The sequence below is a fragment of the Pelodiscus sinensis genome, chromosome 1, assembly GCF_049634645.1.
Source record: "Pelodiscus sinensis isolate JC-2024 chromosome 1, ASM4963464v1, whole genome shotgun sequence".
NCBI classification, from domain to species: domain Eukaryota; kingdom Metazoa; phylum Chordata; order Testudines; family Trionychidae; genus Pelodiscus; species Pelodiscus sinensis.
Genome location: NC_134711.1, coordinates 225,279,559 through 225,297,068, shown reverse-complemented (window position 1 = coordinate 225,297,068; position 17,510 = coordinate 225,279,559). Strand labels below are relative to the sequence as shown.

Below are 17,510 nucleotides of genomic sequence, written 5' to 3'. Positions count from 1 at the left end.
AAAAGGGACAAGGCATAGATCAACATAGGTTGGACAATGAAGCAACTGTAGAGGCTCCACCTGGGAGCTCTGGGTGCTGGAATCACAGGAGGCAGCTAGAAGCTTGGTGCTGAGCTGAGAGCCCAGAATCTCCACCCTTGTAATGCCTCTCTTAAATCCGTGCACACATTCCAAAAGAAAGTAGCATGGATGTGAAAAAACGCAGTAATTATTGTAGTGGATGTAAGTTACTCTAACAGGGGTTGATTTAATTGTGTAGTGTAGACATGGCCTAAGTAATTCAAGATAGCGTCTTGATTAGTCTATGCTGATTTGAGCAGATAACATAGGGTATTCCCCGTTTATCCTTGAATTCTGAAACACCTTGTCCACCCTGAATATTTGAAGCTTTAAGTTCTGTTATTATAACTTCAGGAAGGGAAGCTGTCTCCAGCACATGTGTTGCTGAGAACATACATCAACAATGCATAGCTCTTAGAACTCCCATCCTGGAAGCAACCAGATGCAGGACAAAGGACCCCCTGAAGGTAGGGAGGTGGGGTAAGTTTTTGAGTGGAGTAGGAGATACAGCACTTGCCTGAGGAGGGCAGAGTTGTGAGTTGGAGTCTCAGCCCTCCACCATAGCAGCTGAAGTCCCACCCGCACTGGGAGTCACCTGACAGCCAACACAGGATAAGGGACCCACTGAAGGTAGGGCGATACTGAGAGCCATGAGGCTTGCATGCCACAAGGTCCTTAGCTCTTCAAGGGAAGATTAAAGTTGTTTTCAAAAGATTCTTGCATCAGCAGCATATTGTGGGAAAATGCAAATCAAAAATCATCATCTCTTGGAGACACATGAGTGGCTAAGGGAAGAAAAAAGGCTTGACAAGTCTACAGGTACCAAAAATAAATAATTTGTAAGGTGAAAAGCAAGAAAGGATACAAAAGCTCCAATGATGAAAATTGGGCTGAATATGTGTTTCTGGAAAGTAAAAAGGGCTAAACCCATGTATGAAAATATGAAGTTTTCAGCCAGGAAGTGCAGTGCCTCAAAAAGCTGAGGAGAAAAACATTCAAATTGAAGAATTACATAGTAAAACGGACAGTCCTGGTGAGTGAAGAACAAGGTCTCACCTGCTTCGTTCGGCTCCTTGACTCGACTGACAAATTGTTGTACGTATAATGAGCCTGTGTAATTCCACAGAAGAGAACCGCCACCACACCTGCCAACAGATTCACAAACACAAACAAAGCTGGATGATGACGTTCTCTGCTCATTATCTCAAGTCAAGTATAAACATCAGTGTTCCCTGTCAGCTGAGCACTTGGGCCGCCACCCAGGAGAGATTTAAAGGCCCAGCTGATTAGCAGATCACCCCCCCCCCCCCCCGCTGGCAGCATGTATTCCTTCCACCTTTGCACCACATTGTTCTTTAGTTCTTGAGGATTTATTACTCGCAGTAAAGTGAAGTTTATTTGATGCTTTTGGTAACCAACCATTCCTTTAAAACTAGTACATTCAAATTTTAGAGCTGTCCAAATGTCCTTCAACAAAATATAATACATAAATGACCTGCATGATTTCAACACACTGCTGGTATCATACAGCCGAGACCACTTTAATACCTTGGTTTAGGTAACTCAGTGCAGTAAACTGGATTTCTTTTCAGAGAAGATTCATTAGAAGAGGAGAGCTACCCTTGATTTCAATCCAAGAGAGAAGATATACAGAACACTGAATCACATTATGTTCAGCTGGGGATTTTGGGAACCATTACTAAGTTGTATGGGAAGCTAAGGCATCTCAAGTTACATAACAAAGGAGGTGACAAAGAGGTTCAAGTAGGATTATATAAGCTTTAGAGCTAGGGTCTGAAATAGTAACTAAAAACAGAAAGCCAGCTTCTTTGACAATCAGTGTGGGTACTGTAGTCAGCACTAAATTAGCAATCCAGATTAAACATTTCTTGATTAAAGCACAGTTCTAACACACACAGACTTTGATCAGAAGAGCCCACATTTTCAAGAAGCTGTTTTCCAGTGTACTTTCACCAGTAAGGCAAGTGAAACATTTTAGCACCAAAATCATGCATCTTTTATGAAGTGCTCTTAAAACAGATGTAATATTGTAAGTGAAAACAGGAGATTGACAGAAGTTTGATCTCTCTGTGCTGGATTCCAAAACATCTCACCTGTAAATCCACAAGCTTCAGCTAACAAGAAAGTGCTCCAGGACATCAGGAAGAAGAGAGCTGTCTCCAGCAGGGGGAAGCAGTGCAGTTTGGTAAACTTGGTCACATAAATACTTCGTTAAGGGATCAACAAATATCTGGTGATTTTGACTGAATGTTAGTACAATTACACCTAATATTTCTAAAAAGCCTTGTCTGCATTAGTGTGCAATGTCATTCCAAAGCCAAGACAATTTCAACATTAAATACATTAAGTCATCTATAAGTCTGACATTTCAGATATCCCAAAATAAAGAATTTCAAGATTCCTTTTGCAACAGTAACCTGGCCATCGTCCACATTTCACATTTAACCAGACAGACATAATTAGAAAGGACTACTACCACAGATACCAAAAAGTCTTACATAGTGCTATTCATTCATCAGCTACTGAAAGACAGGAAATAGAATGGAAGTTGAATTCAACTTTTAAAATAACACCTGCTCTATACCTCAAAATAGTTAAGATAGAAAAAAAGTGGTTACTTTCTTTCATATTAATGTTTTAGTTAATTTCCAGTTTCTGTGCTGGCATCAAACACTTATAGGTATTCAGGACACCTCGGAGAGCTGATTGTATACACAAGAGCTAGCAGCAGCAGCAGCAAAAAATTGCTGAAGCGTATCTGGCTACTGCATGCTTCTTCTCATGTCCACAATAGCTCCTCCTGACAGCTGGGAGACACTGTCAGGTGAGAAAATGCAGAGGCAAGATGCAGCAAGCGTATGCAACATGTTCCCCCTCCGATTGCACCAGACATCCACAGGGGTGTGTCACTGCCTCATTAATGCCCACTCCTCACCATCCTTATTTCCATTACACAATGGCAATGTGCAAGCTGAGTAGCAATGTTCCAGTAGTTGAAGGAGAGGCTGAGGCGCATTAATGAGAGACGGCAATACCTTTCTCTGGCGAGCCACAAGTTTCAGAAGCCATGCCCGCTGCCTCTCCCATTTGCCTCAAGATGAGCAGTCATCACTGGAAAATCTCCTGCAGGCCTTCCCCTCAAAATCATGGAATTTTGTGGTGCTATACCTGATTAACCATTGCACACCACTTGTGGCTAGATGAAAGAGAACACTTTGTTTTGATTACAATTCCGTCAGCATTACGTAGTCCCATGACTCTCACCTCTCTGAGTTATTACATGGTTATTCTTAAAGAGCAGGAAGGGACTTGCAGCATAATTTGGGTAGAGTTGGGGTACGTCTAGACTACACACTTCTTTTGAAAGAGATCATCTAGACAGCCACAACTTTTTCAAAAAAGCGATCCATTTTTTTCAAAAGAGAGCACCCTGGCAATCTGGACGCTCTCTTTCGAAAAAGCCCTGTTTGTGGTCAAGAAAGGCTTTTATTTATTTATTTATTTATTTTAAAGAGCTCTTCCGAAAAAGGCATTCTCTCACATAAAATGAGGTTTGCTGCTGTTGAAAAGACTTTCGATTTAATTTTGAAAGAACACGGCGGCAGTCTAGTTGGAGGTGAAATTTTTTTGAAAAAAGGCCACTCCTTTAAAAAAAAAAAAAAAAAAAAAAAAAAAAGCCCTTTAGTCTAGACATAGCCCTAGTTTTGTTTGAAAAACAGGAGTTAGACAAAGCCAAACTCAGAGGATAAAGGCCATTTGGTGATGATGACATTACACCAAAGAGTAGGACTGGTATTCTGGCTATTGCCTTATTTTCATTTTCTTCCTGTCTCTCAAAGTTCACAATACTGTGAAGAAGGCACTGTACTGTGTGTACATGCACACCAAGCAGGCAGACTCTGCACTTGCAAGGAAACATTATGCAGAATATCACAAGAATATTTTAAAACCACAGACAGTTGAGTTTGGCAGAAGTGCTGCCCACCTATCAGTCCCCAGATGTCTTACTAAAAATCAAAAGAGCAAAAGCAAGTTATTTGCATAATCATTAGAAACAATCAAAGCCAAATTACAAATGGGTAATACATGACTAAACTTCCCCTATTTGCTTAATTCACCCTCCGTGACAAAGAGGTGCAGGCAAAGTGCTCTAAGAACTATAGCTGTGTCATCACTGTGAAAAATCAAAAGCAGAAGTTTATGATGCTTGTGTGCATTACTGTGCTTTCATAGCAAATTAAAACCTTCATTATTCAGTATTATGCTTTGACAGGATAAAACGGATTTTTAAAAGGGAATCTCATTTTAAAAGGAAGGGTACAAAATTTCACAGGATAACTGAGGGTTATAGAGACAAAGTCTCAAACTTTTTCTTAACAGACATTATCTTGTGAACAACTTGTTCCCTAATGGAACTTCCCTTTCCATTCTCTGGCTGGCACTCTACCTCTCATTCATCATCATATAAAATCTGTGTCAGGTAAAGTGAATGCTAAAATGGATGTGTCACGTTACAAACTATGTATGTATTTTAGCTGTATTTTGATATAATTTGGTAGCTGAGTATAAATTGAAGCACAAGATAAAACATCATGGGTTTGTGATTAAAAAAATATTTATCACTTTCTGCTCCTTTGATGTCAGTTTTCTGATGCAAAACACACATGAAAGCAAGACAGGCTGTGTCTGTGTCAGAGTACACCAGCATATATAGAAGAAAAGGCTCTAAGTTGTTCTTTTGATGAAGCATCATGGCCTTTTACTGTGGGTCAAGCTTTAGGCCCTATGCCCCAGTAGTGCATCCAGATTCTTACCAATTGATCATTGTACCTGCCTGCAACACACCACTGCAGATCCAATAGCAAAACTGGAGTATAGGCTTAAAAAATAATGGATACAATTCACGTGAATTATTGTATCAATACTGATAAAGACAGAATCGATTTTTATGTGAACATCGGAGAGGCAACTCCTGCAGAAAGATTAAATGTAAGCCCCATAGCAAGAGCCCAATAGAGTCTGAAAGAGTTATTAATGGCGCAAGTGGTAAGACACTGCAATAGTGATTGTGAACCACCATCACCATCGAGTCTCTATATCAAATGCCCTTTCAGGTGTTAAAACTGATTCTTTTGAAGGTTAGGTCTCCATAACAATTATTTCCCCATTTAAAAACAATTATGAAGATGCACATATGTAGGCAAGGCCTGGTCTATACATAAGTCTCACTGGTGTACCTTTATCACTTAGGGGTATGTGATGTTAACAAGATAACCTCCTTGGTCTGGCACTTGACCCGTCTCAAACGAGAGACCTTGCCGGACCAGGGAAGGTCTCCTGTCACCGGCTCCCAAGGCTGCCCCAGCAGGCATCTTTCCTCACCTCCCTCCCCCCAACCTGGCTGCGCTGCTTGCTCAGCTGCTGCTGGCTCCCTAGGCAGCAGAGGCTCCGACTCCAGCTGTTGGACTCCAGCCATTGGACTCCAGCCCTGCGCATCCAGGGGCAGCCATGGGGCTCTGGCCCCGGCTCTGTGCTTCAACAGGCTACTCCTGGCTGCCGCGGGACTCAACTTCAGCGCCACACTCCTGGGGGCTGCTGCGATACCCTACCCCGTGCTCAGGGAACTACTGTGGGGCTCCGTCGCAAGCCCCACGCTCCAGGAAGCTGCCAGAGAATTCAGGTCCTGAACGGCTGTGGGGCTCCAACCTCAGCTCCGAGCTCCCAGGGGCTGCCATGGGGCTCCGGGGCCACTGTGCACAACTCCTGCAGCCCCACACTGCTGTGGGACTCTGGCCCCGGTCTCATGCTGCCCCAGCCGGGCTGTCGACCATGTTGCCTAGTAAGCTGGCCCTCCTGCTCTTAGGCTACCAAGGTCTCTGGTCCGGGAATATCTGTGATCCTGCTGGATAACAGATGTTGCCAGCCCAAAGAATGTTGTTTTTTGGAGATACAGCCTATACCAGTATAACAGTGGTATAGTGAGATGGCAAAGTGTGCCTGCCCTTTCTCTTGCTGTGGTTCACCATGGGCTCAGGTCCTTAATTACTGTGGTAGTCTTTAAATGGTCTTGGCCCTGGTATTGAGCCAGGAGGTAAAATATTTATTCTCGCTAGGCATTTCTGACCCTAGCTCTCCTGCTGGGCCACTAAAAGGGCTCAGATTCCTTCTAGGGTGTACCAAAGTCAAGGTCAATTCCCTAGTGGCGGTGGACCCTGGCCAACCTCCTCCAGATCTCGGCCCAGTGACACTATAGCCCACTACCCCAGCACATTCTTTACCCTTACGTCAGAGCCAGGTGCTCCTTCTAGCTTCCCCAGGTTTCTGCCAGCACTGCAGCTCCCCTGTTGCTCCCCTACCAGGCCAGGTACACCATCCACGCTTCTCCAGCTCCAGCAAAGAATGAACTCACTTTGGCCCTGCAGCAATTTTTATACTAGCCTGCTGCCCTTTATACTCCCTGGCAGCCTCTCGTGGCCCCTTGGAGGACTCTACTCTACTGCCTTTTTGGGGGGCTGGCTGTAGAAAGACTGCAGGGCTCTCTAGAGGGCTTCAAAAGGTCTGGTGCACCTCATTAAAGATAATTATACAGGCATCCCCTTTGATGTGTGGCTATCTAAGACTAGATCTACATTTAACATTTTTGCTGGCATAATTGTATAAGTTAAGAATGATTAAAGGTTTAGAGAACATGACCTATGGAAGCCAGGCTACAGAACTGGGCTTGTTTAGTTTGGAAAAAAGAAGATTAAGGGGGGACATGATAGCGGTTTTCAAATATCTAAAAGGGTGTCACAAGGAGGAAGGAGAAAATTTGTTCCTCTTGGTTTCTGAGGACAGGACAAGGAGTAATGGGCTTAAAGTGCAGCAGGGGAGGTTTAGATTGGACATTAGGAAAAAATTCCTGTCAGGGTGGTCAAATATTGGAATAAATTGCCAAGGGAGGTGGTGGAATCTCCCTCTCTGGAGATATTTAAGAACAGGTTAGATAGACATCTGTCAGGGACGGTGTAGACGGAGCTTGGTCCTGCCTTGAGGGCGGGGGGCTGGACTCGATGACCTCTCGAGGTCCCTTCCAGTCCTATGATTCTATTATTCTAAGATTATGAAAAAAAAATTACCCTCCTGACCTACAGAGGTATGCTAGCAAAAGTCCTAATAAAGATGCAGTTGTGCCATCAATAGCATTATAGCTATTGTCAACATAGCTTATTTTGTCTGGGGAACTGGCACAACCTACATCAACAAGAATTTTTTTTGCCAGTCTAAGCTGTATCACCACCTATTTTGCTGGGGTAGCTACATCAGCAAACCCTTCCAAGCAGAGACAAGGCCTAAGAGAACATAATACCAATCATAATTATATAGTCAGTCAATGTAGACTAGGGCAAATTGTGTTCAACAGTGTGTTGACTAATAAAGATTGAATCCTGTTGGAGCCAGCGCCAGGATCAAGGCGTGGTGAGCAATGTTAACACACCGGCCCTTTGGAGGAGTTAAACACACAAGAAAGGATATCAGAGCTGTCACAACCCCTGTCACTGCTCCCATCATGAAAGAACCACTAAATATTCCAAGAAAAACTCCAACTGATTTGAAAAATGCTGCAGCATCAAAAGCATGGGTATTTTCACCCGATGGTTGATAAGCAACTATTGATCTAGGGAGAAAAGAGTCAAATGACAAGGGAGAAGTTAGTGACACCAACAAAACCTTTTATGCCAGACCATTAAGCAAAGAGATGTTCTGTTGTGCTAGATTCAGATTCTAAATGCCAGTTTTTTGCCTGATTCATGACACATTTCTATAGCATAGATACAAATGTCAGCAATCTTTATCAATTCAGTTTACAAGGCAGCATTCGTTTAAAAACAAGAAATGTGGAGATTAAGCTTTTAGAAAAATAATATGATTCATAGCTACCTCTTATACCACAACAAGAAATAGTGGAAGCCTGAATAGCTACTTACGAAGACAAGACAATGGCAACAGCATCATTTAGAACACTCTCTCCAAACAGAAGGGCATAGAGATCGACATCAGCATGCAGCTCATTAAATATTGCCAACACCGTCACTATATAAACAATAAGAAAAGAACACTGATGTTAGTTTATTGTGACTGCCTCTGAGCTAGGAGCAGACATTTTCCAATTTGCCTAAAGAATCAGAAACCATTGACTGTGGAGCAATTTCAAACCAATATGGGAAAGATTTTGGTCATGTTTAATTAATGGTCATAGTAAGACTGTGGAATTGGAAGTGGAATGACAGTTTTACGATAGCTCTGTTTCAAAATGGCTCTGGCTCAACTCGCTGTCTCTCGCACACAAGAAATTTCTCTAGGAAGTCCTCCAAACCACTACACATAAACAGACAACAGTTCCTCTCTGCCAAAGCCCTACTATTTTTTAAAACAATACATTCAGCTTCCACAATCAAATAGCCAGAAAAAAAGTTGTGGACTGGTAGCTACAAAAGAAGGCTTTTGCAGTCTTTTCACATAAGTCTTTAGTATTTCAGTCCTTTAAAAATCATTCATAAGTATCTTGCCCAAAAGGTACACATATTTACAAACAGACGTTGAGAAGGACAAGACATGACTAGTAATTATTCAAAACAATCTCTTCAAACAACAAACTTTGATCTGACATTGAGGAAGATGATCCTGGAGACTCATCCCTATGCGTATCTTACTTTCACTCATCACATGTGAGTTTCTATATAAAAACACAGGAACTGATTCCAACTAACATCAGGTTACAGTCCATATCAACTTCTGGTTGCCACTTCCCTTTTCATGGAACAGCTACTGAACATGTAAAAATGTGTATTTTAAAGTATTGTGCATCAAATGAATAGAAATGCACATACACACCAGCTCTCCAGAGACACTGGTTTCCAAGCTTAGACAACTTTATGGATCTGTAGCACTTTGAAATTTGAAAACACCATTTTAAAAAAATTAACAGAAGGCTATAAAAGGCTATGTCTACACTGCAGCACTATTTTGGGATACCGAGGTATCCTGAAATTGCTATTCCGTGTCTTTTGAGTGCACCTGTTATTTTGCAATGTAATGGGCTTGCTATTCTGATTTCCCTGTAAACCTCATTCCACAAGGAGTTAGGGGTTGTTTCAGAATAGTGATTTATTTTGAAATAAATGCTATGTAAATTAACTCCAAATAAGCTATGCAATTTGCGTAGTTCAAACTGCGTAACTTATTTCAAGCTCCAGGCGCAATGTAGACACACCCAAAGTGTCCTTATGCTTCACATACAGTACTAAAATATATTACAACTGACAATTTTATAAAAAGTAATACTATATTTCAATCTATAAAGGGTTAGTCAGGCTTTCCAGAAAACGAAAAAGGTTACATTCATTTAATGGCTATGTTCATGAAAAGAAATCTCTATTAAGGAAAACACGTAGGAGCAGAGCAAACCAGTACATTCAATTTCTAAATGTCTTGTATCACAAGATCTGGTGAAGATTGTCCTTGGATACCAACTTCCCTAATGCCCAATATGTATATCAGACAGATAAACAGACTTTTTATTGTAATGTAAACAAAAAGAAAAATATTAGAACCCTCATGCGATTATCAATGGAATAGTTTAAGTAACTGCAGTACCTGGATCAGTAGCAGATATGACCGCTCCAAACAAGAGACAGTCTGTATAGTAAAATTTATCAGAGAGTTGCCCCACCAACTTCATTAGTTTCACAACACCATACATGAGATTCCTGCAGTAAAAGACAATAAACCCATGTTAATCAAACCCAGGAAAGTGGTGTCTATTGGGTGAGGCTCTGAAATGCCTAGGAAAGAGAAAATACTGTCATCAGTGCTCAGGTAGGCCTTGCCACACTGGGGAGGAGAGAGGTGGTTATCTGCATTTATAATGCTACAGTGGTACATCCTTTGAACATGACCTCCACTGGAAACTCGCTCGACAATGGCGAGTCAATATAATGGTCGTCTGTTGATATGCATTTTAGTAGTTAAATTCCTGGACTGACATTGCTCATTAAAAGTGCTGTCATATGGGTTGAAATCGGGTTAATACTTCATTTTATTAATATCAGCAGAACTGACTTAAATGGGGCCTGCATCTTGTGTAGTATTTCCTTAATCTTTGTATTCATGTCCGTCAGCGTGAAAGAAGCTATTTGCATATACAGGCAGTCCCCGAGTTACGCGGATCCGACTTATGTCGGATCCGCAGTTACGAACGGGGCACTTCCTCTCCCTGGTCTCCAGCAGACCAGGGAGAGGAAGCAAAGCGGCGGAACGCGCGGCCAGCTGACAGCCCAGACGCGTCTGGGCTGTCAGCTGGCCGCGCGTTCCGCCGCTCTGCTCTGCTCTGCTCCCCCTCCCCCTGGCCTGCAGACCTGGGGGACGGGGAGCAGAGCAGAGCAAAGCCGCGGAGCCCGAGGGCAGCAGGATAGCCACGGCGCGTCTGGGCTGTCCACCAGCCCTTCATTCCCCCCTGTGCCCACTCCCCCAGTAGGCCCACTCTGATCAAATGAGCTACCCCTCCTCATCCCCTCTTCCAACACCTCCCTCTACAAACCTGCCCTGCCTCTCTCCTCTGGTGCTGGTCCCTTCCCTGCAGGTGTCTGCCCTTCTGCTTCACCCAAGAATCCTCTGGCACCTGCACCTTCCCTTATCCTTGCACCCTCCTGGTGCCTCCCCTTTCCCTTACTGCCCCTGCCCCCTTTTTCTCTGAAGCCCACCCCCTCACCACTCTCTGCCCCATTCCCCTCCGTGCCCTCACAAGACTTGCTCCATCCCCACCTTTCTCATGCCCAGCCCTTCTTTCAAGCCTTCTCCCAGCACCTCCCCCTCTAGCCCCCAATGCCCTTCCCCTCTCCTCTCCTGGCATCACCCTGTCCCCCCTCCCACTGACGCCTCTCCTCCTGCCCTTTCCCTTATTGTCTGCAGTGCACTTAGCTCCCTGCCATTTGTCACTTGGTGCCTTCCCTTTCTTCTCCTTCCCCTCCCCACAAGCCCCTTCTCCTTCCCCTCCCCCTCTCCCACTGCACAAGCCCCCCAAACCTCCTTCCACTCCACCTCCCCACAAGCCGCTTCCCCAGCCCCTCCCCCACCTTCCGCATTCCGCGTAGCGGGGCCGGAGTCTGCACTCAGGCCCCGCAGTCCGAACCCGGGCACTTTGAAAATCCCGGGTGTGACGTCACGTCACGTCAAGGCCCTGCCCACCTGCAACACCGTTCATGGGCAGCAGCAGGCGGTGAGGGGAAGCCGCCCAGAGCCACGCATGGGATGAGACGGGGAGGGAGGACACGCGGGAGGGTCGGTGGGGCGCTGAGGCCCACTCTGGGCAGAGCTGGGGGAGAGACCCCGCTCCACATAGTGGTGGAGCAGCAAGCCCAGCTCTGAATTATAACGTCAACCCTGGCAGCCGGCACTTCCGGGTTCAGGGGCGTGGGGCCCCCTTAGGCGCGGGGCCGGATTCAACCGAATCATTCCAATTGGCCTAAGGCTGGCTCTGCCACTTCATGTAGAATCAAGTATTTTGTGAAGTTTTGTTTTCTTTACTGATTAACTGAACCAACAGAAACTTGGATCTCTAGGACTGTGTGGCTGGAAAATAGTAGAGATCACCACAAAACTGAGTTGTTTGGACAAGCTTCATGGTCTGTTTCTGGCAGCTCTGAAAGAAAGCAAAACCCTGTTTGAAGTCAACCAAATTCTACATCATTGTAGATGCTGAATTTTACCCAAAGGACACACCAATAAAACCTTAATTGAAAATTTACAGTCATTGTATTAATCATGAGAAATCAAAAGTTTAGGGAGATAGGATCTTTATTTTATCAACTTAAAGTAGTACAGAAGAGTTCTCAAAAAGTCACTCACCCAATAATAAAACAAGAAACTGCAGTTCCCAAAAAAGCATAAGCCAGAATAGACCCCAGGTTCCTGAAAAAGTGTCTCTGTAGGAGAAAAAACAATTGTATTAAAAGCTCAGTTAAATGCACAGCACAGCCCTATAGTAAGGAAATAGTCTTCCACTCTGGGAAGAAAAAATATTTTGAATCTTACCATGTAAATCTTCTGTAATATTTAAACCAACTTAATGGAAGTCCCACCTAAATCATATTTAAAACCTTACATGGTGCTTGTTGACGCAGAGCTTATAAACAGAAGCTTCTGTAATTAATGTAACAGAAGGCCAGAAATTTAAAAGCAAAATAACTGTAGGTGATGACTCCAAGTCCCAAAGTGCAGTCCTGAATTTTTACCTTTCAATATTCAGAGGTGTTCAGAGCAAAGTTTAGGTTTGGGCCCATCTCTCAAAGTAAGTCAATGAATGCACAAAATGCAGAGGAAAACCAGAACAATTCACTATTTATTAGTTTATTTTTATTTTGCTTATTCAATAGCAATGTTCTGGGGCAAATAACATTGTAAGACAATGTGTAAGAAATACGAAATTCCATAAATCTGTTAGTAAAATAATACACATTCTCTTAAAATCTTTCAACTGTTCAGAAAAAATGAACAAGATTTTCTAGCTCTGCTAAAGGTACCACAAAAGATACATTTGTGCTCAGGACTTCAGCACTAGTGGAGACTGTACTCTAGGGCTGTGTCTAGACTACATCCCTCTTTTGACAGACGAATGTAAAGTAGACACTTTGAAATTGCAAATGAAGCGGGGATTTATCCCACGCTTCATTTGCATAATTGCGTAATGGCGCTCTTTCAAACAAGCGCCATTTTGAAAGTAAAACAGCGGTGTAGACATGGTTCTGTTGAAAACGGCAGGCTTTTTCGAACGATCCTGTACAATCAAAAGAAGGATGTAGTCTAGACACAGCCTAGATCAGTGGTTCCCAAACTTTTCAGTATCACGCCCCATTTTTGATTCTTGAGATCCCTCACACCTCCCATCCCCATACCAGCAAAACTTGTTGAGAAAAGAAAAAGGAACTGACCGGGTCCAAAACCCCCAAAAAAGCAGCAAAACTTGGGGGAGGGAATTGATGGGGGAAGGGAGCTGGGTCGCCTCGCCCCCCCCCCCTGGAATTTCTTCAGGCCCCCCCAGTGGGGCATGCCCTCCTCCCCCAGTTTGGGAACCCATGGCCTACATGTTAGGCAGAAAGAGTAGTGGTTACATTTTCAGATAGTGCTTACGCTTACCTTCTTCAAACTGTACCCAGCATGGAAAATAATAGGAGGCAACAGAATGTTGAAGAAAACTTCTGGGTCAAATGTTACCTTTAACAAAATATAAAAGCCCGTTTAAAAACAAAAACAACAGACAGCAGTTGTCAATAAAATACTTATAAATTTTACATTTGGAAGTAGTTAATGCTAACAAAACAATTTGCTAGGTATTTGTATACTACTCATGACGTAATATTGTATGTGTGCAAAGATAAAGAAAAGGAAATTTTTAACAGAAATCACTGTATTTGAAGAACTTTGGCATAACAATATACCAGGTTCTTCTAACAGTCCCAATTGGCAATGCACGAGAAATACAGAAATGTAGATTCAAAAGGAGTTGCATAAGGCCCCTTATCATGGTATCAACCACAATGTTTATGCAGATTTCTAGTTCTTATTTGTAGAGCCAAACATCAGTCACACTTTTTAAAAATACAGTAATTCCTCATTTAACATGTAGCTACATTTCCGAAAATGTTCGTGCTAAGTGAAAACGTGTTATGCGGGGTCACTTTTCCCATTGAAAATAATTGAAAAGGTGGGGGTTGCATTTCAAGCGCACGTGTGCTCGCAGCTCCTGCCCACACTTGTTAGCAGCTGGGACTGCAACATAAGGTTGGGGGAAAAAGGGGACTGGGTTATAACAGGGAGGGGAGGTGTTTGGCTCTGGAGAAGGGAAGGGAAGGGAAGGACAGGGGAGGGGGCTTGCAGCTGGTGGCTAGGTTTCCCCAGCTGGCCAGTCACCGGCAGCTGTGCGGGGCTTCCTCTGCCTCCTTACAAAGTGGTGGAGGTTTGCTGCTCGCTGTGCAGTTCCCCGGTGACCCCCTCTGGCCGGATGCCTTGCGTCTGGCTAGAGGGGGTCACCAGGGAATGGCGCTGTGAGCGGCAAACCTCCGCCACTTTGCAGGGAAGCAGGGGAAGCCTTACGCAGCTGCCGGCCACTGGCCGGCCCTACGGGAAATCATGTTATTGCGGGAATGGGGTCATGTTGTTTGAAAAATGTTCCCTAAAAAAAAAAAAAAAAATCGTGCTATCACAAAAGATGTGAAGAGGGCATGTGTTAAGTGAGGAATTACTGTACATCTTTTGCATATAGTTACCATAAGTGTAAGTCACTCAAACTATAGGTGTGCATGCACACACTGCCAGATTTCAGAAATTCTGGTCTTTTAACACTCCTAAAAACTTCAGGGGAAATTGTTAAGTGTTCAGTCCCAATGAAAGCCAAGGCAAACTGTTTAAGGCAGCAAAAGCATTTAAAATGACCGTGACACAGGGTGGCCTGGCCCCAATACCCTTGCTGGAGGCCTTGCTGCAACCTGCCCCAGGGAAAAGAGGAGAAAAGAGGTCCTCCAAGTAGACTAGGGTGGCTGCTTTTCTGGCAGCCAATCACGGCCCAGCAAGTGGATATAAAAGAAGCTGCTACGCCAGGGCATGGCAGTTCCTTGCTGGAGCATGACCCAGGAAGACCTAAGCCTAAGGGCTGACTTGGTAACAACAGCACATGGGACAGCTCCGAAGGGGAACTGGACTTCAGACCTTTGCAGAACCCATGTCCAGAGGCTGAAGACTAGCCAGTAACTGACAGCAACACCTTGCAGAACCCTGAACAGGGTCCCAGGGAGACCTTGGCTGCAAAGCTCCTCAGTGCAAAAGGGCAGAACAGAGCAGCTTCCTGGGGAGCTAGCTGGTCCAGGGAACGTGACAGCAACAGACTCGATTGATATGCAGCAGGCAACTGCTACTTATAGGTTTCCTCAACTGGGACCCTGACGAGTGGGTGGGCCTGGATCTGCCTTCCAACCCCCGCAGTAGCCACAATAGGGGTAGGAAGAAGCCTGGTCCCAGGCTACTGACAAGACAGAATTTTGGGACACCTGAGAACAGCCAGGCAGAGGAATGCAGACTCGCCCTCGGCCACAAAGCAGCGCTCATCAGAGGGTGAGCCCCTTCACAGATGCATACACCAGCTTTTGAAAAAAGTCAATAGTCAGTGCTACTAGCAAACTATTGTCTAATTTAAGGTTCACATGTAAACTCCCAGTTTTAGGTATTTCACATTTGATGGAAGGGAGGAGAAATGAAACGTAACTGACTTAAAAAAAAATGGAAGAAAAGTCAAAGATGTTACGTGTAGATAACTCCCTGCACTGAGCATACATTAATTATGAACTGTTATGAAAGGACATGAGAACACTATGATACAAAGAAGATATAACTATAATTTTGTAAATGACAATGCTATGCATAGGGCACTTAGGCTGTGTCTAGACTACATGCCTCTGTCATCAGAGGCATGTAGATTAGACACATAGGCAAAGGCAAATGAAGCCGCGATATAAATGATCGCGGCTTCATTTAAATTTACATGGCTGCCGCGCTGAGCAGACAAACAGCTGATCAGCTGTTTGTCCGCTTAGCGCGCTAGTCTGGACGCTCCCCTGCCGACATCAAAGCCCTTTGTCGGCAGCCCCGTTATTCCTCGTGGGATGAGGTTTACCGGGGCTGCCGACAAAGGGCTTTGATGTCGGCAGGGGAGCGTCCAGACTAGCGCGCTGAGCGGACAAACAACTGATCAGCTGTTTGTCGGCTCAGCGCGGCAGCCATGTAAATTTAAATGAAGCCGCGATCATTTATATCGCGGCTTCATTTGCCTTTGCCAAAACAACAAGTCTACATGGCTCCGTCGACGGAGCCATGTAGTTTAGACGTACCCCTATGAATGAGTATAAATCATTTAGTTCTATTATATCTGGAAATACAATACTTATCTTACCATGTACTCAGTTTGGAGGGGAAGAAGGGAAGCATGGGTTTAAAAAAGAGTAGCATGAAACAGGAAAGGACACTTATGTGGTAGTCTTTTGCAAAACAGGTTGATATCTAGTCACAAAAACTCAATTATCCTTACCTTTCGCAACATGTCATTCTGTTCCACATTATGTATTTTTCCAGGGCTTATTTCTCCTTTAAGGGTATACTCAAAAAATTTTCCACTGACATTGACCAACAGTGTTGTAAAAGGTCTATCCTCCTGCGAGCAGCTGAATGGCTTGTCATGGCCACTGGAGGAGGGACTACCATATCTCAAGATCACACCAACAATGAGTCCTGAAAGACAAAATGTTTGGTACGTCATGAATCCAACAGAAGCTCTGAGTTTCTAGGTTCAAGCATCAACCAGTGCACAACACAAGGAAGGGAACTTTGGGATACACACATTTTGTAGTTAGCAACTGGGTATTGCGGTTCCTAAACTTGGGATGCTCAAAGTCAGAATTGAAGACGCTCATTTCAATTTATCTGAATAGCAAAATTTAAAAAAAATTGAAATTATTCCTATTTCTTTCTATATACTTTTTTATCATGGGAATCATTTAGAATGTTAAATTGTGCTTAATCAGCTAATCAGGTAGCTGATGGAATTTCCGTCGTCTAATCAATTAGTCAATAAGGGGGAGGGGGAATCTGCAGAGCTGCAGTGGGGTTACCTCCTGACCTCAGGAGCTATAACCTTGCTGTGGCTCTGCCTTTTAAATGTAGTAAGATCTGGGCAGCTCTATTTAAAAAGTAGAGGCGCAGCAGGGGTCCAGGCGTGAGCTGGGACAACTGAGTCCTGGCTCGCACTGGTCTATCGCTGCACCTCTGCCTCCCCTGCAGAAACGGTGCTAGGGGAAACCGGCTTTTAAGCTAGCTCACCCCCCAGCACAGGCTCCTGCTCTTTCCCCCCCCCCCCCCCTTGCTGCCTCTATCGAGGCAGAAACAACTAGTGAAGTAGTGACTTGACTACCCTAGGCTTATCAGGTAGCTGACTACTCAATTAGTCACTTACATTCCTAATTTAGAATTGTGCTGAAAGCCATATAATTGTAACAGAGAAAATAAACCACTGCACTTTGGCAGCATCCCACAGAGATACTAATGCGAACATATCTATTTCAGAATAGTTTGCAAATTACTGAACTGAAACACATACATCTATGTACACAGTATTTCTCTGCAGGAGAAAGCATGGAAGCGTCATTGCTATCATTCTGCCAACTGGCATCATAGGGAAAGAGGAAGGTTCAGTGCACTGCAAAATTTAGCAACCAATCATCCAGACAATTTGCACCAAGAGCCAGCTGCATTTCAGCGAAGCCATGTGCTGCAAAGGATTTCCATTTCAGTTAGGAATTGGTCTTCATCTTTTACAGAGTAAAATGGTGTACTGCTCCTACAATACA

The 17,510-nt window shown here is 44.0% G+C and overlaps 1 protein-coding gene across 2 annotated transcripts in view; it reads right to left on the bottom strand.

Annotated features, from left to right (window-relative positions):
- The window catches only part of SLC9A7 (solute carrier family 9 member A7), a 124,007-nt gene that overhangs the window by 45,847 nt on the left and 60,650 nt on the right, over positions 1-17,510 (bottom strand). For both annotated transcript variants that reach the window (XM_075916197.1, XM_075916189.1), the window contains exons 2-10: positions 16,196-16,395; positions 13,255-13,332; positions 11,968-12,044; positions 9,718-9,830; positions 8,049-8,154; positions 7,583-7,738; positions 2,175-2,287; positions 1,117-1,205; positions 926-1,039 (exon numbers count right to left, since the gene is read on the bottom strand). In XM_075916197.1, the coding sequence (XP_075772312.1) occupies positions 926-1,039; positions 1,117-1,205; positions 2,175-2,287; positions 7,583-7,738; positions 8,049-8,154; positions 9,718-9,830; positions 11,968-12,044; positions 13,255-13,332; positions 16,196-16,395 (1,046 nt within the window). The remainder of the gene's footprint in view (positions 1-925; positions 1,040-1,116; positions 1,206-2,174; positions 2,288-7,582; positions 7,739-8,048; positions 8,155-9,717; positions 9,831-11,967; positions 12,045-13,254; positions 13,333-16,195; positions 16,396-17,510) is intronic.